Source organism: Anthonomus grandis, chromosome 22 (assembly GCF_022605725.1).
Source record: "Anthonomus grandis grandis chromosome 22, icAntGran1.3, whole genome shotgun sequence".
NCBI classification, from domain to species: Eukaryota; Metazoa; Arthropoda; class Insecta; order Coleoptera; family Curculionidae; genus Anthonomus; species Anthonomus grandis.
The window spans coordinates 13,299,576-13,325,781 of NC_065567.1; the positions used below are offsets into that span (position 1 = coordinate 13,299,576).

The 26,206-nt window shown below is 30.9% G+C and overlaps 1 protein-coding gene across 2 annotated transcripts in view; it reads left to right on the plus strand.

Moving 5' to 3' along the window:
- LOC126748925 (atrial natriuretic peptide-converting enzyme) overlaps nt 1–26,206 on the plus strand; it is a 126,769-nt gene that overhangs the window by 30,916 nt on the left and 69,647 nt on the right. For both annotated transcript variants that reach the window (XM_050458467.1, XM_050458468.1), the window contains exons 3-6: nt 552–726; nt 13,590–14,285; nt 18,240–18,372; nt 18,427–18,765. In XM_050458467.1, the coding sequence (XP_050314424.1) occupies nt 552–726; nt 13,590–14,285; nt 18,240–18,372; nt 18,427–18,765 (1,343 nt within the window). The remainder of the gene's footprint in view (nt 1–551; nt 727–13,589; nt 14,286–18,239; nt 18,373–18,426; nt 18,766–26,206) is intronic.

A 26,206-nucleotide genomic window follows, 5' to 3' on the forward strand; every position in this document is an offset into this window, starting at 1 on the left:
CCTAACAGCTTTATTTGAAACTACTTCAGAAGATGTTGATGAGGTTTACTTTCAGTTTCGAGTATTTTGTATAAATATTTTATGTTTCTATTTGTTTTTAGAAGACGTGGACATAGATATTATTTACCTTGCCTTGTTTAATAATTATTTTCTATCAACCAATTTTTAAATGAATTTTGTGCAATATAGTACCTATATATACCGAATTTAAAACGATATTTGAATACGAGTATAGTGTTCCACATGGAAAATAAATAAAATTGTACATTACATCTACTATTTGGCACACAGTTTAGTGGCAAAAAATTCAAAGCAAAATATTTTAAAAGGTGCACTCAAAATAATGGTGAATGAGCAATTTTTTTTCCCGTATGTGATAAAACATCTAATCAAGATATAAATATATTCTTTTAAACAACCTTCATTAAATTAATTTCATTTTTTAAATTATTATATGTTTCAAATTATTATTTGTGTTATTCATATATGACCTTTGATAACGTTGTTACTAGCGTATCAAATTTGAACAATTTGTTTTTCTTCTATTACAGATGGAATATTGGACAAAAAAATAACGAACAGGAACAAACATTGCACGAATACTTAAATCAGGATAAGGACAGCGTACGCGCTTCCTTATTCTTGGCTCCAATTAATGCTAGTAATATTTATGCGCGCCGCCATTCCGCTCACGCATGTACTGCTAGTGAAGATAGACGACTAACGGTAAGACTAATTTTTGCATGATTTTATTAAAAATTTAAGCTAGAAATTCTCCTGACAATAATAAGTATAAATATAATGGTTAAATAATAAGTAATTATAACATATTTGTAATAAATTATTCAATAACTTTACATCAAATTACATCAATCGCATTTTCGCTTTTTAAACGAGAAAATCATTTTTCTTTTGCAAAAATGTGTGAATTTTTGAAGTTGCCTTTTTCTTATTTCTCTTGGTTTTTAATTAAAATTGGGAAAAAAACTTAGTGTGGTTTTTATGGCAAAAAAATTCTCGCGCTTTTTCCAAAATAAACCGAAAGTCGAAAGATACGATTTTTCCTTAAAAACTTCATAATATACCCTATTTGTATCACTTTTTATACAAGAGTTACTTGTATTTTTATAATAAAGTTTTTAATCTGATTTTTCCGAGATATGATTGAGGTGTCTCATGCGGAAATTAAACCAGCGTTCTTAAGAAATTCGTACACCTTATTTCATTCTAACGCGTTAAAAACAGTTTTAGCGTATTCCAGGGGAATAATTCCATATATTCCTAAAAGATTCTTTCAAGGCAAGACTTGGGTAAAAGTTCAAAAGTTATAAGTTCAACTTTTTCTCTAACTGGACCGATATACAATAGAAAAAAATATATAAGAGATTAGCAACTTTGGAATAAATTGTAATACTTCCATTGCGTAATAAGGAACATAAAAAAAATGATTAAACAGTCAATGTCAAGCAAGCCTAAGTCAATTCGTTAAGTAAAACATATGACATTTTTCCTAATATATCTACAACACGGAACAGTAGAAATCTCCAAAAAAGAAGTTACTTCAATTTATAACATGAAACATCTAAATCAAAAACTCTTTAGAATATAGACAATGTGGTAAGAAGTAACACACATAGACTCTAACTTTTTGATTAAATGAGGTTATGTCATCATAAACAATACTCACAAAATAAAAGCCATTATGGTATTTAGAAGCAATTTTTACTAGGTTACTAGTTACTGTTAACTTTGTGTTAAATGGTCTCTTAAAAATTATATTATTGGAAAATCTGACGAATAAAAAATTATATGCTGTTTACCTTTAAAGGAGTGCGAGCTTAATGATTCTAAATGATATTAACAATACTTCGGAAATCGAGCCAGCAGACTCGATTGTTGAAGTTTGAAGTGTTTAAACTGCGGTAAGAGTTTCTGTAACTGGGGTATATTGGATATAAGACAAATCTTATATCAAACGTTGAAAATATCTTAAGAAGTATCTGCAGATATAGGATAAAAGTTTAGTTTTCTAAATCTAGTAAAACTGAAAAGCTAAACAAAAAAACAACATTTGTATCAAATATATAAATTTTCATTTCAGACAGTTTGACATCTTAAACTTTAAAACTGTAGACTTTTGTAAATTGACTTTGTTATTCTACTAGAGTTAATAATTAAGATTATTAAGACGCATATTATTCTATAAGATAATAGCGAATAGAAGCGGTGAACACGCAATGATCAAATCTTCCTGCATTTGTGGTGCAATAATTTCTGCCTAAAAAGTACCAAAAGCAGCATTTTTGCAGAGTGCATTTCTAAAAGCTCTAAAATTACTATATTTGCCATGTAGCCGTCCTACATCCAGTAAGGTCAAACATAAGAACCCGTAATTTTGTCCATTCCTACTGCTCCCTAACAACGATGTTAGTTTGTTTTACATTATTTGGCTTATTAATTCTTTTTATTTGATAGAGCGTATGAAACAAGATATCCCAATATATAGCCTTACATGGCCATTCTTTACAACTGAATATTACGTTATATCGGTTATAATGACATCGTTATGTACCGAATGTACTAGTACAATATCTGTAAGGCATGACATTGGCTCGTCAATCATTTATGGGATTTTCCAACGTTTTGATAACAATATACTACAGAGGCCTTGGATACCCAGAAGAAGAGAGAGCTTTCTCGGTATCCAACGTAAGTATGCTCAAATTTAAAAAGGAGTACGTGCTTAGAGAAACCGTGTTTTCTTTAATATCATAGAAAACGTTCGTTAGTTTCTTTGAATGCTGATGTATTAATGTAGCAACTTTTACCTTACCTTGGTTTAAAAGCTGTGTAATATAGCTCCTTTAGTTCTTGAAAACTATTTCGAGTTTATCAGCTAGGGACAGTTCAAGCTGTTGTTACCAAGGCCACCAATTATCTGATATAGCTTTGTCAATATGTTTTTACATAATATAGCTTACATTTCTTTCATGTAAAGGTTTTTGATTTTAGCTTTGAAAACAATTTTCTGAGCTGTTTTTTTATGGTGTGTTTGCATGGGTATATCTTTAAGCGTGGGTAAGGTGGATTCATTGACACTTCTCATATGGCTACAACTAAAGGTGATTCAGCCGACTTTCTTTAAAAATAATGAAATAACTAATTTATTAAACTAATTTCTTACATAACTATTATTATTATTATCAGATTTCATGCCAAACGGCAACCGTACTCCCCCCTGGGGATAGAGGGATGGTTCACTTATCCCAAATATCTCAGATATCAGAAGGATGAAACTCTGGTGGAATCCTTTCCATATCATCGGACTCTGTTTTTTTAACTTTATTTACAAGAATAAAATTAGACTACAAGTACATGATGTGTTTTTTAAACTAGTTGATGTTATCTGCATTTCCAATGAACTTTCTGACGATTCGAGATGTGGATAATAGCGTCGACTTCTGCATCAACTTATAGATGCTTTCCTTAAGGTTGAGCAGTTTCATGTTTTCGATCAGGCTCTTTGGTATTATTCCTGTTGTTGATACAATAATTGGAACTGTCCGCACTTCAATCATTTCCCACTGTCTTCGTATTTGGTGTTCTAGACCCCTGATATTATTATGTTTATTATTATTAATATTAATATTATTATTGTTATTATTATTATTATTATTATTATTATTATTATTATTATTATTATTATTATTATTATTATTATTATTATTATTATTATTATTATTATTATTATTATTGTTATTTACAGCCAGTTAAGGCTCGCACTCCCTCTAAGGGAGGGGAAGATCATTTACTTATCCCAGATACCTCCTATATCAAAAGGATTAAGCTCTGTGGTCTATGGGGGGTCTTTTCGGTGCCCTTAAGTGACCTGAAATGTAGAGTTATCTCCTAGGAATTTTCGGGTGCTGCGAGCAGTTGCCAGTAGTACTGCCTTTTGCATGTGCTTATATAGATGTTCGCCAGTTCCTAGTTGTTTAAGGTATTCCAGTAGACTCTTTGGTATTACACCCGTTGTCGATATAACAATTGGTATGGTCTGAACATTATCCATTCTCCATTGCCTTCCGATTTGAATTGCTAGATCTCTGTATTTGGCGATTTTCTCAGTGTGTTTCTCTTGCAGATTATTGTTGTTCGGTATGGCTACGTCAATTAGAGTTGTTTTCCTGGAAATTTTATCTATTAAAATAAGATCTGGTCTATTATGCCTTACATGTTGATCGGTAAGTACACTGCGGTCCCAATATAACTTATATCGGTCATTTTCCACTACGGGTTCTGGAGTATATAATACGGAACCTTCTCTTTTGTAATAAGTTCCAACTTCATTGCCAGCTCTTGATGTAAAATTTTCCCAGCTGAGTCGTGCCGTTCTTTGTATTCTGTCGCTGCAAAGGCCTGACATCCTCCTGTTATGTGTTGGATTGTCTCTGAATTTGGCATCCATACCGGCATTTGTCGTTTTGTACGGACGGATCTCTGACGATGTGCTTGAGATAATTTCTTGTTGGTATAACCTGATCTTGGATGGCGAGTAGAAAGCCCTCGGTTTCTGGAAACATCTTGCCTGATACCAACCAATAGTTCGACGAAGCAGTGTCGACATGATTTTGGCTGATCTCATTAGAATGCCGCCCGTGAAGGGGCTTCTCCATCCAGATGCGGAGTTTTTCCTGGTCCGTATGATGGTAGCTGCGCGCTTCCTCGCTCTTAAGCTGTAGAGGAGTGGAATCGTCTATTTGATTTATTGCGCGATGCAGCGTGGAATTTTCTCCTTGCCTGTAAAAATAGGATCTTAAGTTAGTGATTTGTTTTTCAAGTTGTTTACCCAGATCTATTAATCCTCTTCCTCCAAGGTGGTGGGAAAGCATTGTTCTTTCAGTCGCACTTCGAGGGTGGTGGTTGTGCGTTTTAGTAAGTAGGGTCCTCACTTTTCTTTGTAGCCTTTCTATGTCTGTCCTACTCCAATTAATTACCCCAAAATATTAGATATTCTCCTGGCTGAATTTTTCCTCGGATTATATGAGAGTTTATTATTATTATTATTATTATTATTATTATTATTATTATTATTATTATTATTATTATTATTATTATTATTATTATTATTATTATTATTATTATTATTATCGATTAGCGATAGGCGAGGAGGCGCTTATCCACTTATCCCAGATATCCGTGAGAATCTTTTTCAGGTTATCGGCTTGTTTTACTGCTAAATTGAGGGATATTAACGGAAGCCGAATAGTAATTAACTGCTGTCTAATAACGTTGCATACAATAAAACTGGCTCCTTCGTATATCTAGGAAACCCTTGAGTAGTAGGGCATAATTTATTTCAGATAAATATACAAGCCAGCTATCAACCATACATCATAGATATATTCAAAATTTAATAATACAGCACTATATCAGCGATGGATAGAATTTAATCATGATCAGGAAAATCCAATATTACAGTATTGCTGCACAAGTAAATTGAGAGCCCGCACTTTAGGATGTTATGCATATATATAACATCGTTGTTATGGTTTACAGTACATGCAATGTAGCAAGAAATTATTCATAAACCAAATTGCTTGATGCACTTCGTAAATATTACAAAAGTAGTTCAGTATTTTCGGTAAATATATCTTAAATCAGACGTATCAGTAATTGAATTACGAGTATTAATATTAAGGAAAATTATTGAGTACTACTAATGATTAAAAATATATTCATCATATCTAGATAGATTCTATTTACGATAGAATTTTTGTGTATTAATTTAGACTTAATCAGCATTTTTGCATAAGAGAAAACCAAAATTATGATTTTTGTCTCGTGTCTTTTTACTTAAAATATTTTTGGGTATATTTCAAAATAAAAAATACATTTCGATTACAGATGCACGTATCTACAAAAACTAAAATAAAAGTAAACATTTTCGTTTTTCGATCTAGTGATCTTAATTTTCGATGTAATGTTTTTTTTTTAAATTATCTACGAAAATAAGAGTCGGTGGCTTTATGATTCTGTCATCATTCAAGTAAATACTCCTTTAAAAAGCGATAATATTAGGGCGTAAAATACAAAATCTTTTGATTTCAAACGATTTCATTTTATCTAGATATATTGAAAGTTTGGTGCCTTCAAGACATTTATGAGTATCGTAATCTTAGAGAAAAAGACTTTTGAGCTAGGATTGAAACAAAACAGGTGCTATGACTTATGATCGTATGAGCATAGACATCGACATCCTGGAAACAATACATAGAATGCAATAGACTAAAATGTCGAAAGGATGAATAATCAACGATAGCCAAAGTGAATACTATAGTGCAGGAAAAAAAAGGATAGACCAAGAATATCGTGAGCAGAAAAATTAAACTGTGCAATAGAAGATAGGGGTCAACAAACATATGACTGGAAAGATCGCAAGCCTTGGAAACTAAGATGCGAGAAACGACGATAGCCGTACCTAAAAAAAGTAAAATACCTTTACTGATTAACGGCAAGATTATAGTCTTATATAAGGCCTTACAAATTTACATTTTAATTCGTAATTGATAGTGATATCTTCAGAACAGGATTAAAAACGGATTTCAATGTGTCATTTAATGTTATCTTAAATCTATATATATATATATATATATATATATATATATATATATATATATATATACATTATAAATAATATAATATACTTATAAAAAATCACTCAGTGTAGTGAAATTTAAATTTAGTAGCCATTACATCGAGTGTATTATGGATAGTAAACCCAAAATCTGAATTTAAATTGATATTCGAGTCATGGATGCCGGGATACAACAAATATAATTTCTGATCAAAGCAAAAGCCTAAATCTAACTTTGTAGTAACTTTACTATTTACATTGCTGAGTAATTGTTCCCTACAACTTTCAACGGCAGTTACAAATGACAAATTTAAATATTTTGGATAATTCCGTGTCTCTAATTTGAACTTTAATTTAATAGATGTAAATAATATAAAAATACCGAATATCTATTGGATATGACCTTTTAGCAACGATTCTTTTTTTGCTTTACTTTTATCCGATTTTTAAAATTCCTATTTTAGAAAAACGAAAAAAAAAAATTTTAAAAAAAAATTTATATTATTTGCCCAGTTGTTATAATTTTATATAATATTAAATTCCGGGTCAATGTTTCTATTCCATTCAAAAACGCGCCTAAAAATTATTTGCCTGGTCTTCGATAAAAAAATTACCTAGGTATTTGTAATAACCTATTACATAATTTAAATGTTGAAAGATCAAAACATAACTTGCACAAAATCTTACTACGACGTTGCTATAATCAAAAATTTTATTTTTAAATCAGCTTTAATCAAGGAAAAGAACATTCAATTTAAATATTGTATAAAATTCTTGGCTGTGATATCAGCGACTCAATTAAGATCTTATTTAGATCTTCTTAAACAAGAACCAAATGTAAATGTCATATTCAATAAATCAAATAGTATATTCAAAATTTTTCTACCTTCTTGTTCAAATTTCTCTGTTTTGCTAATAATCAAAAATATTTTATATCTATGACATCAAATGACTGCATCAGACTGCAGACTAATTTGCAAAGGGGACTAAATGGCGTCAATATTACTTGCCCTTACCAAATACAACATCTAAGGCCCTAAGAATAGTAAATTCTTGATATCACTTTTAATTTTTTCTTTGCACTTTTCAGTTTTTCTATAGAATTACCTATCCCAACTAGATTATAGATAATCTAGACAGATAATTTATAACTTAGATCGACTACTCTGGATTTTAATTCTTTCATTCCAATATTTAACAAACTGACAAATTTTGTTCCAACAGTAACATTTACTTGTTTAGAATGTTTTAGAAATATGTTGGGACTGCTTTTTAAATTACATCATAATGTAAATTATTAAGTATATGCCTATCGCTTGTTTGCTTATACATGTCATTTTGCAATTTCAAAAAGATTATTAGTAGGCCCTAACTAATAGGATAATATAATTTAATTACCAATGTATACGCGAATAATAATTAAGATTGACTGATACGCATATACCAAATAATATTGATAACAAAAATTAATATATTTATAAAATGACGTGAGCGCCAGGATAGACACTCGCGCTTTGTTAAAGTTGATTTTTATACTGACTACTTGATCGTAGTGCGGAGTCAAGAGGAAAATGACTTTTCCCATCAAATGCCCATTTCCTCTTGCACTCATAGAGTTCCTCCTTGTACTTACTTGTTGTTCCTGACTTAGACTTTAGAGTCTTTACAATACAAAGAATTTCTGCGAATTGGTGTTAAAATTCTTTTTTTGATCGCTTTCCACCACACCACAGAACAGTCCTTGTATCTATGCCTGTGAAGAGAGTAATCTGTTCAATGTATCTTAGTACAGCATAGCCAAGCCTAGGGTACCAGAGGATATTATAACAGATGCAGTTAAATCAAACGCCGCATATTCGATGTAGTTGCAAAGAGGTCTGCGCGACATAGTTGCAGAGTTCTGTCTGGCCTCTCTCGGTTGTGGAGCAAGCACAGTTTTTATTGTAGAGTTGTGACAGGAAACAATATAATTAATTAAACTGATGACCGAAACAAATTCTTTTATTGTACAAGTTCTTTTTATGACACAGCCTTCTCTTGAATATTATCTTAAATTAGCTTTAAATTCCTTGGAGTGAAAAATTAAGGGGATCATTATCGTGATGGTCTAAAAACAAGTGTCCGCCTTTGCATTCGAGTACCTGGCTCACCCCTCGTAAATACCCCTGATAAAAATACCAGTTTTGGGTCACTTTCATCCATGCCTGGTTCTTATCGTTGTGCCGACGATAACATTCGGTCCTTCCTGGCAATAGAGTGTCCACACTCTTCTCCTTATCCCTAGAGAGAGATAAATGCGTCAAAGAGATTTGAAACAATGGCGACAATTAATATTTGAGATGTCTTATTTGTAGGTATATCTTTGATGCAGCAATTCCGCTCGGTGTTGAGATTCCATCTAATCAAGGTATAAAATGAAATAAATGAAAATAACAAAAGGGGTAAAAGTCAGGGGTTTAATTCAAAATCAGGGAACAAAATAATACATAAAATTGTTTGAATAATAGTAACTGCAGTTTGTTAACGCTTTAAACCTTATGGGCTCACGCTAGATTCTTGGAACGCAGTACCATCTGGAATAATACCAGGTCTTACAACCCTATTCCAGTATCCAGGCCAGGCCATCCCTCATCTAGCACCTGGAAATATGAGTTTACCCAGACGCACTATCAGTTATATTTGACCAGGCCGTCCACTCATAGTTCCAGTACTTAACCTAAGCTCACCTTAGTAACCTTACTGTTTACTCAAATTGGATCCATGGCTTGATTTTGTCGATGCCAACCACGCTCAGGTACGGAGTACGCGACCTGGTTATTCCCGGTATATCCCTTATTTCATACCGGTCACAGCCCAAGACTTTGGAAACCCTGAAGGGATCCCTCCATTTTGGCTTCAACTTTTGACTGGCGCCCGTTGCCGGATGAGACGTGATTTTCAATAAAACCAAGTCTCCCTTCTGAAATATTTTCGGTGAACACCGCTTCGAATCAAACTGCTCCTTTTGGCGAGCCTGATATACAGGATAATTTTCACGCACTTTTTGACGTAGCTCAGACACATCTATTTCGTCCTTGATTGGCGGAGGGTAAAATGTAACTTGTCCGGAAACGCGGTACCCAAGTCAAACTTCACTCGGTGCTGCTCCTAGTGCTTTGTTTATAGTCCCATTCAAGCCTAACTGAATATTCGGAACATTTTCGTCCCAGCTATCATCTTCTAAATTCGCACCCATTGTCGACAAAGAATCCAAAATTGTTCGATTGTAGCGCTCCACTTGCCCGTTCCCTCGAGGAAGGCCCACAGCATTCATGTAGTGAGTAATTCCACGCGTATCGCAAAACTTTAATTTTTTAAATTTTTGTGAAGTAAATGACGTTCCCCTATCGCTTATTATCCTCTTAGAAGCCCCAAAGAACTTTATCATGTCATTTAACGAGTCTATAACGTATCGTGTTTTAGTGTTTTTTTTACCGGGTACATTACAACAAACTTAGTGAACTTATAGAAGCAATAAAGGAGGGGTGGAGCTCCTGCCTTGGTCAATCATCCCATGTCGCCGTCGTTTGTTTTCATGCACATCGCGAAAACCACTTCGCGAGCGGCGACGAGCACTAGGTACCGACCGATCCCTCTGCCTATCACTTATATTCCGATGACGATGCATTATTGCTATTGTTTGGTTTCAGTATAACACTTTTGCACGAACAGGCACTGAGTTTCTATCCCACTTCTGATGTTAACTTATTGAAGTAAAACTACTAATTTATAACAAAACACGAATTTAATCTTAACTATCAAAAGCAAAACAACAAATTTAGTACAAAAATAACGAAAGCGCTCTCACAAAAACTATTCTTTTAAACCCCGCAGCAGTCTAAAAACAAGTGTCCGCCTTTGCATTCGAGTACCTGGCTCACCCCTCGTAAATACCCCTGATAAAAATACCAGTTTTGAGTCGCTTTCATCCATGCCTGGTTCTTATCGTTGTGCCGACGATAACAATTACAGCTTGCAAATGCCATGACGGTGGCATACTTAAAATTAAGTTTCTGGTACATTCTTCGGTTATTTGGTCCCATGCATCATTTATCTTTAGGCGTAATTCATTCTGATTTCTAGGCCTAAAGTTATCTTTATACATATATTTTGCCATTTTACCCCAAACGTTTTCAATTGGGTTGATATCAGGACTTTTCGAGGGCCACGGTAAAACTTGAGTTCGTCTTTCATCTAGATAGTTTTGAACTATACGGGCGGGCTGTATGTATAGGAGCATTATCATGTTGGAAGATAAAATCTTACCCATAGACTACACCAACCGATGGCATCATAACATAGTTCAGGATATTGCAATATCTTAAGACATTAAGCCTTCCCTGCACCATTTGACAAACGCGTGGTCCTCTAAAACTATTCCAGGCCGAAGGTTTATACTAAAAGGTCCACTTTGATTAGTCTTATGTGTATATCTTTCATCATATCTGGTATTAGAAGGCCTGTAAACGCGGATTTTGCCATTATTGCACGATTGAAAGGTTTTTTCATCCGAAAATATTACCGTTTCCCATATGTTGCTTTGGTGTGCATATTGATGGACAAATTCTAATCTTCCCTGTTTGTTTGCTTCAGTCAAAAATATTTTATTTGTTACACAGCAACTTTTAATTTCCGAATTTCCTATCCTGCTACGAGCTGTGTTAGCAGAACTAGGAAAATGCGTGTCTTCTTTCGCCTTTATTGCTGTTTCAAACGGATTGTTTCTTAGAAAGCTAACTAACTCTCAATCTTAAATGTCGTTTTAAATTTTTGGTCGACCAGAACCTGGATTTCTTATAATAGCTCCATATTCTGCAAAACGGTATTTTTACTAATGCCCAATTCTTCTACGATTCTTCTTAAAGGAACTTCATCCATCAGACGAGTGTATAATATCGCTTTTTGTTGAGAAGATAATGCAGGCATTTTGAAAGAACGATTTTGTTGATGCGGCTGTCACAAAATTAAATTAACTTTGACAATATCAAAATATATTATTCTAATAGACCAAGAGATTTAGGAGATTTTGCTGTCCCAGTTTTTTTTCGACACGATGGTACTTGTATTAATATATCAGTCCTTATCAAATTTTTTATAGCTATCAATATTTAACCAACATTTATTTTAACTGTAGGCCGTCGAATAATCCACTTAAATATGATAAAAATTAAAATTTGCAAAACCTATAAAGACTATATACAACAATGAGCGTGTAAAAATTTAAAGGACATTTTGAACGCTACTTTTTATCATCGAACGGAGATTTACATACAACTTGACAGGTTTCGAAAGCAGTGCCAATTTAAAAAATGTAAATAGGAAAACGGAGCTATGTGATGTTTCATTTTAAAGCGTTTGGTGTTTTCTATGCGATGCTTTTAAAATTATTGAAATCCATTCCCCTTTGTTAAATTATTACGGTTTTAAAGTTTGTGCAAGACATGTTTGATTTTTTACTTGATTATTGATTATGTTAATAATAGCAATGTTCTTTTAAACCTTTGTAATGAAGAATTGAATAAAAAAAAAATAAAAAATACATTTTTCGAACTATGAAACATCATTTTAACATTCAATATTTGTTCTTTCAGCATTAAAGTATTTCAGAAAAAAATGGTTTCGTTGTCTAAGAATTAAACATAAATATTTTTTTATATTATAAATAAGGAAAAACTGCAACATGTATTAAAATAAACAAAAGTCTTTGATTATTTAATTTGCAAATTGCTACTTTTAGATTAACAGTTGTATTAAAAAATAGACGTGGATACCGTGTAAGTAATTATTATAAAATATTTAGTTCTCGATTTTTAATAAAACTCTTAAAAATATAAGTTTAATTTAGAAAGAAAAGTATTTGATGCTTGTGTAAGGAAATTAATACATCTTTTACTTACGAGAAATAAAATATATTTACTTTTCATAATAATGAAGTATTGTGTATAGTGTTTTATATGTAAAAATTTATTGAGAATTTGCACTAAAGATGCAATATTAATGCTTTACTTAGTAACACAATTTAATTTTTGAGATGTACAAATTCAGTGGCATAATTAGTGCCTTATTAGTGCCCTATTATGTGCCCATTAGCTTTTTTAATAAAAAACATATTTTACTGAAGCCAAATTTAGGTTATTGCTTTAAACGGACACTGTACATAAGAAAAAACTGAAAGACATAAGTAAACACCTTAAAAAACGCTGAAATTTATTGCAGAGTCAAAGAAAATCAGTACCATTTAAATTTTAATATTGTAAACATAGTGTTATTTGTTAATTATGTCCAGGGCAGTTCTTTATGCTGAAGATCCAATGCGCATTATTATCCTACATGAACAGGGTTGGAGTCAGTGGTGTATTAATAATGGCGTATTGGATTTATTCAAAGTACAGTACCGAGACTAATTCTAGCATGGTCATGTACATAAACTACAAAACTGGATGTAGGAGAGCTACAACGGGAAATCAAGATCCCTATTTGTTGAAGTATGCCCGTAGGAACCCGTTCCAGTCAGTGAGTATATAAGGCACTTCCAGATAAAACTATGGGATCCACTTATTAAGTCGAACAATATGTCGGCATCTTAGGAGTGGCGTTTTAAGGTGCAGGCGTCTCTTAAAGGTACCCACGTGTTCAATATGGCATTCGTACCCCGTTAATTTTGGTGCCAAGAACTGTTATTGAAAATGTTGTTAAAGGAATAGTTATGGGTATTTACAGGAGTTATTGGAGAAAATTTTTGTGTTTATGGCTATTCAATTACCAAACTATTTTCATATTGGTTTAAAAAAATTAAAAGAATATCCAGCCCTTTAAAAATTATTACCTAATAAACTTACTATGCCGCTAAGCATATACATTTTTAATTTTCTATGAGATATATCTAGAATAGAACAATTTAAATCTTTTTCAGATATCAACAATACCACCTCCTATCCCGGTACGACCACCTCCAGTTCCCAAACGAACCATTCCTCCAAGACAAGCTACAGTCCCTGGGTCAGCTTCCCAAAAAACTCCTTCTCCAAATCTAAATGTTGGATTAGCTAAATGTAAAAAATCAGCTAAACCTCCGCCTTTACCTCCCACTCCAAAAAGTAGAGCTCCACCCTTCAATCAACTACTTCCGAGCCAGAAGCCAGGTCTACCAACGACATCTGAACAACCATATGAATCATGTCAAAACCCCAATGAGAATCGAAATATACATCATAATAATAAAACAAATTTTGATTTTGATAACATAAAAAAAAATGGAGGGATTCAAATCAAACAAGACAACAACAATAAACCGCCTACTCCGAGTAGAAAGACTAAACCGAGTCAACAGACTCGAACAATGAGACAAGATTCTGGTATATCTACGGATAGTTTTAGCCAAAATTCTTCACCCAGCTATACAACTAAGAGTATGGAGACTCCACTAATTCCTCCAAAACCATCAACGAAGAGTCAAAATGGTAAAATCATTAATAAATCCAAAGATATAAATAGTTTAAAAAGTCCTATAGAAGAAAATAATGGATTAACGAAAAGTGTCTCTACACCAGTAGGATTACAGGCTGTTGTTAGATTTCATAACGAATCTACAATGTCAGTGCATCACAAGGTAAGCATACTATATATATACATATTATTACCAAAACGTTTTTTTTAATAATAATGTAATTTGTACTTATACTAAAGACCGAAACAGTAGAGAAAAGAGCCAAGAAATAACGTCACGCAGTTTTTTTTTCAAATAATCTCACTAAATTATTATAATAGACATAATCCTAAATATATTACATAATCCTTTTCCGTTAGTTCTATAGTTTACACAGTCATCGAGTTGTATGTAAATCATGTCATTTAACAAACGTTTAAAGCAATTACTTCCACACTGTAAGCTTTAGTCACACTGTAAGTGTTAAAAAGTATGAAAATTTAAAAACCGTTTAATCAAATTATAAAATGGAGTAAAGATTTTTGAATTTATAATTTATTTATGGACCTTATGCATTTTTACAAATTACAATATTTTATAACCTCAAACAATTAGTACTCAATGATGTTTCATACAAATATCATTTAGTATTTACAACATATCACTATCGAGTTCATAAAACAAAATGGGATTAATAATCTCCCGCAGGAATGAATTTATCTATAATAAACTGGAATGATAAAAATCTTATAATACGCCAAGTCATCTATGAAAATTCAGAAGATACTTAGCAAAGCGCCTTGCATTTATATTAAAATCTAGGTTCAATTATGTACTATTATTTGCTGTCAGTCTGGCTGATCTTAGTACTAAAATTATTGTACTTAATATTTGTTTTATAAAAAGGTTGATAAAAAGGGCAGGTTGACATTGTATTTCTCGTAGATATCGTCAGACATATTGAATATAACAGCTCTGGATAATATACGGAAGCAACCAACATTTTATACAAATTCTTTTAATCACATCCTGCCGAACAAAAGGAAAAACATTTGATACAGAACTCTGTAATCATAATTTTCATATTTGATAGGGGTGTATTGTACAAGACATTCGCGAATCTTGTAGCATTAATATAACTGCAAATACTATGACATTTAAATAGAAATAGATTCCTGCAATTCTAAACGCACCACTCTTCCTGTGTTAAAAGATCTGACTGTAAATTGTCACAGTCAGTAAAGAGATAGCTAAAAAATAATTCAGGTCATCAAACATCACAGGAATCTAGAATATTGAAAACATTAAAAAGAAACGGTCTCTTTGAGAAATACTTATCTCGGAGGATATAAAGCTATGGACCTTTACAGATTGAGACTGCAAATGCATTTCATGAAATTATCCCCTACATTCTCTCCTCCATAATGGTAGGACTTTAAATTTAAAGTGGTTTTGTGAAAGAATTCTATAGAATTTAATACAGAGTAATTTCTATTAAATTTTTATAGTATTCCAGATTTAGTCGATTAACTTTTTTTTATAAACAGTTACTATTCTATCAAATCTAATATAACAAATAAATGAAACATTTGCAAAAATGCACTATAGTCCTACTGTTCCGCTTTACAGACATTATTGCATTTTTTAACCTTATTATCCAATATAGATCTAAGAATGTTTTAGTCGCAACAATATACGGCAGTATTATAGTGATAGGACCGTACTTAAAAACTATAAAGCTTAGTCTCCAATATGTGGAATTCAATATAAAATATATTTTGAAAAATATTTTTGTAATTAATGCAATAACTCAAGTTCCAAAGTTCTTATAGTAGTGTATATTGGATACTCCAAACTCTGGCACCACATAATTAACATTAGATAGGTAAACAATGCAGATTTTATCGTTCAATATTGAAGAAGCGCTTGCTCCAGTTAACTTATTAGCTGGGGAAGGTCTAAATACTTGGAAGCCTCAATATATTAAGCTATAGTATAGGGATGAAGGATCAAACACTCCACTTTGAATCTAATCTAAGCTAATACAACTAATTAGCACACGCTTTTTGGTTAATTACGATTAAGATTAATAAACGAACGATTTCGTTTTCGTTTTATTTTCCTGTAATTAAAATACTTATTACTTGAAGGGTATGCACGTGATGAATTTTTTGTCCAGATTTGGTACGAATTAAATTGAATCAAATCACATAAAATATTTGTGAATAAAAATTGTTGATATATAAATACAGCTCTAAGGTCATGTGAAGACATAACGTCACGTAAAAAAGTAAAGCTTCGGCAACAAGTATTAGAAAACGCCGACGCACTTGCAACAAGATCATACCTAAACCGCAACCTGCTTTGGAGGTTCTAAAAAGTACTACAAGTAGAAAAACGACACCTTAAAAAAACCATAGATACATTTGTTTTTGTACATACAGGATGCTTTTTGCGATAAAATTATTCAATTAAAAGTCCACATAAACGGGAATGGTGAATATAAAAAAAATTAATTGTATATTGGAAAATGGCTCTGTAAACAAGAAAGTTCGTGCCAATTTTTAAAATACTATATTAACAGATATGAAATTTATCGAGAAAAAAACTGTTACAGCGTTACTATCCTGCACTTAAAAAACTACAACATTTATACTCGTACAATTTTTTTTGCTTAATTTTTTTTTTAAGTAACATGGCCCTGAATTTTATAAATAAAGCGAGTAATATTTAAAAAAAGCAATAGCTGGCCATTCAACGAGTCATAAATTAAATTTAAATAGAAATAGATTTACCGTTCAATGAGCACCTAAATTGCAAATTATGTAATAAGGAACCCGAATAAGATTATTGAAAAACGGTCCGACATTGTATAATTTGTGTATGCAAAGCACCATAAGGAGTGGTGCTTTACAATCAGGGTAGTGACTTAAGTGAAGTTTGGCTTGTTAAAAGTTAAAGTTATCAACTTTACAACAAAATGCAAAAAGAACTAAAAAAAAACATTCTGAATCTACGACTAGTTAACAGGCATAAGTAATATAATTAACATGGATTTCTTTTATAAATTGTTTATCATTTATTCAATGGAGACTAGTAAATATTTTGCCATAAATAATTAAGGCTTTGCTTATGGTAAGCCAGTATATAAGCCCTAAGATAATTTTTTTTTAAATGAAATAATGAATAAAAAAAAGCTAGAATACAGTCAAACTAAAATTTAAAAATATTCATGATCAGTTTTATTACAAAAATATGAAACGATTTTTTCTAAATAATTCTTTTACTATTAAGCTCCTTAGATGTATTAGATTTAGGTTTACTAGTTTAGTTTATTTAGGGTTCTACTTACGTTTAGTTTAATAGTTTTATCTGTAGGATCGAGTTTTCATTATATTTTCTTATTGGAGTACTTTATTTGAGTTCCAATTTAGGTTTTACTTGCTTGCTTATCAATGTTACTTTTTAAACTATGGGCTACATCAGCATAATAACTCAGAATCTTCTAAGCTTTTTAAAATTATTCTAAAAGTCTTCGAAGGTGGATAGTCATGAGTCCGGTGAAAGTATTGCAATTTGATGTGGAAAATAAAAAGAGTCTGTACTTGGCATAAAGAGTTTGTGGACAAACGCTGAAACTTTACTGTCTAATGTAATAATACTAGAGTAAAGAAAAAAGAGACGTAGATTTAGGGCAATGATTTTATGTCAGTGCGATAACCGCGTATAAACACCGTTGAAGTGTCAATAAGACGCGAGTTTGATGACGAAATAACTGTTTATTTTTCAATAAATTTACGACTTTTATTTCATAAAAATACTAAATACAATTTATTTTTAAAATTAAAACAATATTTTATATTTAAAGAAATAGAGAACTTATTTATCAGTGTTATTATTTACCTTCTTATGAAATTAGTAATTACTTTTCTTTCTCGTATCTTTGGAAACAAGGCTTGTTAGATATGAGAAATAAAATAGCAAAGTCATTTATTTGATGCTTCTGCATTCTAACACAAATATTTTGAGTGTTAAAAAAAAGTAATCACTAATTTCATAAGAAGGTAAATAATAATGTTGAGAAATAAGATCTTAAATTAATTTAATTTTTTTAAGCCTTGTTATATTTCGTTGCAGATTCTTAAAGAATCAAGAAGACCCTCAGAAAGTTACAATAATAGGTTTTTCTTAAGATTTAGGTTTATACAACTAATAGTTAATGCATTAGCTTTAATTGCAATTGGTGCAGGAATGACTGTATATTTTAAAGGTAAGAATCATTAAACTTTGATACAATTTTTACTTGTCAAAATATATTTTTTAGCCTTTCCAACAAATACAGTGACAATAGTAAACAAAACAATAAACGTAACTGCCCTACCAGTGATAATAGAAAAAAAAAGTGACAATCCAGCTCCTGGAATTTGTCTTCCCGTGATTGTAAAATTTTGCAAACAACACAAATTACCATACAACTATACAATTTACCCAAATTACGTTGGTCATTTTGGTCAAAGGGATGCACAAATAGATCTAGAAATATACGATGCTATTGTTGATGTAAGATGTTACGAGCTGGCTGCACTGTTTTTATGTACGATATTTGTTCCAAAATGTGGACCTAATGGAGTGTTGGTCAGACCATGCAGAGGAATGTGCTTAGGTAAATTTAGTTTTTATTTTTATATTTATTATACTAAACCTGTTTGAAATATTTTTTAGGAAATTTGAGTGTCATTGAGCCATTGCTAAATGTAGATTTAAAATTTTTTTGAACATTGCCCTAGGCTTTTTAAGTCTTACTTAATGTTCTTTGGTGATAAAAATGGGAAAAATAACATCAATATTCACTTACATGAGAGCCAAATTATCTGTAGTTAATGTGGCAAGAAACCAGATATGTTTAATGAATATATAAAGAATTTACTTCAAAAATACTTTTTCAAACTTTAAAATTTAAAAAAATGGATAACAACAGACTTTAAATAATAAATTAAAAAAAACATTTATGAACTGTCTAAACTTCTCAAATTTTTAAATATTTAAAAAATATTCACATATTTAAAAAAAAATTCTAGACTCCTCCATGATAGTGTTTTTTCAGATACGAAGTTGTAAGAAAATACATATATATGAACTAAACTGCACTTTTTCGTAGTTATTTCAATTAATTTTATCTAATAAAAACACAGCATTAAAAGCAAAATACCAACCTTTTTAATTTCGCCTGTAATGCCTGTTCTTATATTTTAATCTTGATAAACTAAAATTTAAAATCCAATTAAGATGAAAATAAATAAACAGAAAACCAAGTAACCATTCCAGTAATTTTAAAAATATAAAAAGTCTTGATTAAATCTCTTGACTTCTAATCTTATCTAATATAAGACCTTTTTTTACGTGACAAATAATTTATATAAAAATATAATAATTACTTTATTTCATGACAAGTAAATATACGTTTTACACAAATGAGAGTTTTATCACTAACTTAATTCTCAAAAAAGAGAATGGCCAACATATTTAATAAATCTATTTAATCAATGAAATATCGGTAATTCTCTTGGAGCGATTAGCTCTCATCAAAAAAACCAAAGTGATAGGTTGTAGGCAATTAGCGTCATTTCCAGAAAGGCCCAATTATATGTACTGCTAGTAAACGCCCTAAGAAAATGATTATTATTTCGTTTGACTGAATTTATCCATAATTTCACTAATTGGCATCGATGAGGGTAAATAGTTTGGTCAATTCGGTTTTTGACCCATACTATATTGCTATTGCTTAGAATATCATGAATTTATAATAAATGTTGATACCCTAAAGTATGGATATCAATATTTATATATCAATTTTTATATATCGTGCAGGACTTTCAATGTTACAAAGCGAGAGATAGATCGTTGTTTATCAAACACTATCTTACCATTTCTCTCATAAAAAACATAACATTATTTTAGCATAGCTAAAGCATGAATAACAAAATACAGCTTGCTTTAGAAAATTGTTTTAAAGTTTTTTTTAACGATTTTATGATATATATAATTTCAATCGTTTAGGTACTATAGATATACTATACATATACTAAATATTTATTAAATAACTGGCAATAAAACTCATCCTTATATTGAAGCAAAAAAAAAATCACATTCAAAAAGTAGATACATTAATAATAAAAAAGTTAAAATAGAAAAAAGTCAGTTTTATTTCTTTTTAGCTATTTTAATTTTATAGCCTACAATCAAAAATGCAACTTGATCAATTTTCAACGGTCTAGTACTATTTATTCAAGACTGTATTAGTAAAAATCGATATATTTAGACACGTGATAATTAAATGTGAGAAAAGATTGTACAACGTGTACATATTTTTTTTATAAAAATATTAAAACTATAATATATACACGTTGTACAAATGTCTTCTTGCATTTTATTAGATCTATACGTAGATCTAATCACAGTCGCTCTTGCAAGTTACTTGATAATCTATATGTACGGTATTTTTATAATCCTGCAATATTTTTTCCATATTTGGCTTATTTAAGCCTCATGTTTAATTAGACTCATAACTGCAATTGCATTAATAAATTACTGAACTTGCAACCGTCAAAAATGTAATGTTTAGTCAGTCGGATTTGTGCTTCTCTCCTTATAGGTGGAAGACCTTTGTAGCATATTAAGTTAGATATATTCAAAAATTAATACTAACAAACAACTTTTTGGCAGTATGTGCCTTTACAGCAAAATCCAACTGATTCTGCTAGTTGTAGTTTGATCCTAGCACAACTTTTCTCGTCTTGGTGTAGTCTTTGTCAGTCGAAGGAATTATGGCCTTTTTAAATCACTTTTCCTGTTCTTCTAAAATAATACAAGCAAAATCTACTATGTTATTAACTGAAGTCTGTTGTGAAAATTTCATATTAGTTCTTCTTTTCAAATTTTCTTCCCTTAGGAAAATTAAAAGAATAGTTAAATCAACATTTTCTTTTGATTTATTTATATTAACGTCTCTTTGACAATATAGACGACTTCTTTGAAGAAGAATAGTTAGTTATATTTCACGTTTTTTTTCTATCATTAATTATTTATCATTATCAATCTTTCAATAATTAGCGTCTGACAAAAACGTCTACGGTACTTCTTGGAATAACACATTATTTTAGTCAAACAAGGTAAAAATAGTTCTATAAAGGCTTTTGTCGGCAGTACGTATATTGACAGATTTGCAGGTACTGACATTTTAGTCGATTACCTACCACATAATATAGGTACATAAGATTTTAAGCATCTCAAAAGGATAAATCTAGATTATGAAGTACCTTGGAATAGGATTCTATTGGTTAAATCTTGGTGGATTATTGATTTTATTAAGTTGCGAAGGGTGGGTAAAATCAATATGTACACAATCTAAAAAAATCTGAATCTATCTTTTTATATTTAATAATATATCTTTTTAATTTTTCAATAAGGAATCGTGATTGAAAAAGTTTTAAGATTTTGTAGTACTCAGAATAAAATATCAAATGAATAAAACCGTATCTGTCTACAGAACTACTAAATAGAACTAATGTTTTGCTATATTTTCCATTTGGTCGTAAAGAGAATAATATACCTCCCACCTCTCTATAATAATATGGATGAACTTCTAAAGACTTAAAACTGAATCGTATATATAATATTCTTATTATATTTGACCAGATATAGTCCTTAAATCGAAAAATAATGTCATAATGTCTTTATTTAGAAAATCATTTAAGGGAAAATAACTTTACTATTCTGCTGGAAGTTTAAAATCAATAAAAGAAATGCATATAAAGACATAGTAATAAATAATTTTTTTGTAAATTGTTACATGTGGCGTATTAGATAAAAGTACACCCTTGTTTATAAAAATCTCGATAAGGGATGATTTATGAGATGTTTATTGATTTAAATTAGAATTCTTCTGTCTAATTTCTTAAGGTGTATATTAAGAAAATTAAAATTTATTAAAACTTTTTATAAATTATAGGTATTTTGGCAACGTTGAATTTTTACGCAAATTTTATCGTCGCCTGCGTGACATTTGATTGAATATAAAAAAATGGTAGAATTTGATGAATGGAAGAACACGTAAAATTTTACTACGAATATGTTAAATATTAATTAGTCTTTCTCTTGTTTCTATCATACATGGAGAGTGAGATATAATATCCTAAAAAGTTCAACTTTCGTTTTCACCATGTACCTCAGAAAAAAATTATAATAATTATATAATCACCGATTGTGAAAACTCCATATAAAGGAAAAAACATTCTTGCTTTTTAGTTTGTTTTAAAACCAATATTTTTTTGCGTAATTCTACTTAAGGTGATAATAAAGTATCCCAAGAACATAGTTCTCTCAACGAATGTTATTAGAACAGGTGCACCAGACAATAGATGTTGAGTCAACAGCCTCAAGTTGACGTCAGGTTGAATATTAAGTTTTGAGAATGTTAGTAAAATAGTGGGCAATTGTTTGCCGGTTAGTAAATATATATTTTATTTAATATATCATCTTAAAATACGAACAGAAAACACTTAGTCTCTGATTTAAGTTACAAGGTTCTCCAAAAGCCAAATATTAGTCTTTGAAGTGTTAAGTTAGATGTGGGGTCAAATAAAATCCAAGCTGTTCAAAACTTTTTTTTCTTTAATGCCAACGTTTCGGCCTATATTAGGCCTTCTTCAGAACGAACAGAAAATTTAAAGCTTCTTGTTGTACCGTCTAAAGTCGACCTTGGCTGTATTTTTTATTGATTGCATTCGGTTTATTTAGTTTTTGAGGAGACCAAAGTGCTGGTGTATAAGCAATAAAATTAATGATTGAAATATTGCAACATTATTGTTACAAGATCCCCTACGGAATAGAAAGCATTTTGGATAATTAGATTTTTACTTCTGCATCTTGTCAAATTATTAAAAAGTTTAATACTACAATATTCTGAGCCAAGTTGATACTTGATCAAAGATTAAAAGATAAGCACTAATATGTTTTTAAACCTGGTGCTCAGACTGGAAACCTCCTTTTGAGTATGATAAGTTTGGAAATTTCTGTGAACGTATTATATATTTCCGGATATATGTTGATGGACAGGGCGTTATACTAAACTTGCATATAACACGCTTTATAATGTAGAGGTCTCAGAAACTAAATTGGATTTCCTATAATAATGTCCATGCTAATACCATTCTTAAAAAAACTTAAAAAAAAAACGTTAATTTAGATATTTGTTATATTTTTATACAACAAATTTCTTATATAATATTATACTTTTATATTTGACAAAGTAAAGTTCTTTCAATCACGTCCTTACATGCAGATGATCTCACTTTAGTATGGGAACCCCATTGTTCGTAGAATGTCTATTTAACAGTGGCAAAAAAATTAAATCGGTTAACGTACGAGCGAATAGTGATCAAAAATGTCTAGTTAGGTTTATGGCAAGTTAGGGTTTCTTTATTTAACCCAGACATTACGGAATTAATTTTTGGAAAGAAAAAATTAAAATTTTTGTTAAAAATGGTTGATTATAGTTCCTACTAATCAAATTAAATCATTTTTATTTTATCCAATTTTTTTAAACCATAATTTTTTTCAAAAAACTCGGGTCCTTTTAAAATGTCGCTAGTAATATGGGGTACTAATAATACAACTAAAACTTTTTAAGTCATTTATCAAGACAAAATATTCTATAGTATGTACTTATGTTACAGTATGGTACTCCTTAAAGCAATCCTTGGGATGCAGCCCGATGTCACATTTATCGCATCTAAACTGCACTTTCTTGTGACAATTGCCACATTTTGTTTGCTTCTCTTGATATATAATTAGATGGTCAATTCCATCATATCGAGAGTAGGCATGGGCATTATTTGATAATCTTGGGCGTCCCTTTTTTAAAGGTCTCTTATATGTTTCCAGGAAATTAGTGGCAATTGCTCTTCGGAATGTAAGTTGATCAATTTTCCCCCCTCGGAGTCGGTGAATTTGCCATGCATTCTGTACAGCCATATCAATACAGTGAGGAAAGAGAGGAAAGTACCATTTCTTTCCTCGGATTGAGATTCTATATAGTCCGATGTTTTGATCAGACCGATCAACTCCGCCCATGTTTGCATTATAGCTTTTGATAAAATCTGGTTGATCAACTAATATTATCTGTTTTTCTTTTTGAGAATACCGTTTTACTTGCCGAACAGGCTCAGAGGAACATGCATTACTAGCTATAGATATAACAATATTGTTATTCCACTAACATACAAATATTTTGGAAGCATTAGTCATACCATAGGAGCTTTCAAATTTGCCCCTTTCAGACTTTTTTAAAATCTTTGATGATGGTATAGGACATAAACCAAGCCTATTTTCTCTAATAGTACCTGTAGCTTTTACACCTCTCTGAGTAAGTACGTCTAATAATGGAAGGCTCGTAAAAATATTATCAAAGTAAAAATAGCCTCATCAATACAGTAATTTTCTTCATTCGGAGAAAATAACATAAAACGCTGATTTAAAGCATTGAAGAGAGGCTTCATTTTAGAAAATTTATCATTTTTATCGAGATCATTATTATCGCAGCAATAAATGTTTTTCATTATATATGTAAATCTATCACGAGACATTGCGGAAGCAATTAATTAATTATGAAAGTCGTTAGCAGTCTCCCAATAGATAAATCGTTTTGGTACTCTAACGTAGCCACTAATCATCAAAATACCAATGAAGCACTGTATTTTATTAACGCTTATATCTGCAGGACGGTTATTTTGGCTGCAATAATTATTAGTATAGAGATGCAAGAGATGTAAAACATCATTATCAAAAAATAGTTTAAATAGATTCAAAGGAGAAATATTATTTGGAGGTTCGAATGGGTTTAAAAAATTAGGAAAATCGTTAAGAGCAGCATTGTTTGTCCCTAAAAAAAGATTTGGCTGGTGTTATGATCTCCCTTTGGACTTTCGTAACATTTGAGACAAATTTGGTTTTGCCACAAAGTACTGAGAAAGGAACATCCTCGTCAGAATCCGCCTCTGAATCGGAGTTTTCACAACTTTGGTTTGAATTCATGATTTCGATAGGTGCTCGAAGTTGACTTCCGGGTAAATTATTTATATCTACCAAGTCCTCTTCACCTGAATCTTCATGGGTATGGTACTCGTTTGCAGTTTCGGGTGGAAAAATCACTAATTCTACAGGCATCATCTTCGTCAATATAGGCATTCTCAACCTCGATTAGAAGCTCATGTAAAGTGAGTGATTTTTTATACCTGAAATTAAAATATAAACATAAGTAAATATACATACATATTATACAATCTTTGGTTACCAATATAATTTTTTAATAATTGGGTAACAATTTAAAAAAATGCAAATTTATAAAAAATATCTATAATTTCACAAAGACACAAGGTATTACCCTCCAAAAAACAAATAATTATCATTCTTTTATTATATATACAGCATACCTATTAGATGCTCAAATTACTAGCGTCCTTTAAAAAGGCCACCAAAGATATACCGGCAAAACGTAAACTTATGCATCTCTTTTTTATTATTGCATATCGGCAAAGTAAGTATTTTTAATTATAATTAACATAATTTTCATCCAATTACTTTTAATTTGTTTCATTTACTTACCTCCAATTACTCATGGTTTTATAACAAAATATACCCGTCACTAAAAAAAACTTAGTTTGTATACAAATTCGCAAACTGTCAGCCACCTGTTTCTAGAATATTCGTACAAGTCCGGAAATACAATTCAACAGGTATATCAGTCACTCCATCTTTCGGGCCGTAGCTGTAACATGAAATACAGCATTCTGTATAGCGTACTTTTAAAAGGACGCTAGTAATATTTGGGTTAAATAGAAATATCTTAAGTTTAACGTGTATATCAAAGATATATCAGTCAATTTTTATTTTTTAAATTGATAATAAAGTACTGTACGTACATGCGGGATACAATCCCATGACTGTAATAAAAAGGACTCTATTTAATTTTTGTGTTATTTTTATTATCGATTTATTTTTTAATTTAATTAGCTTGTATTTTTTTTTGGTCTATAGTTTCTATATTC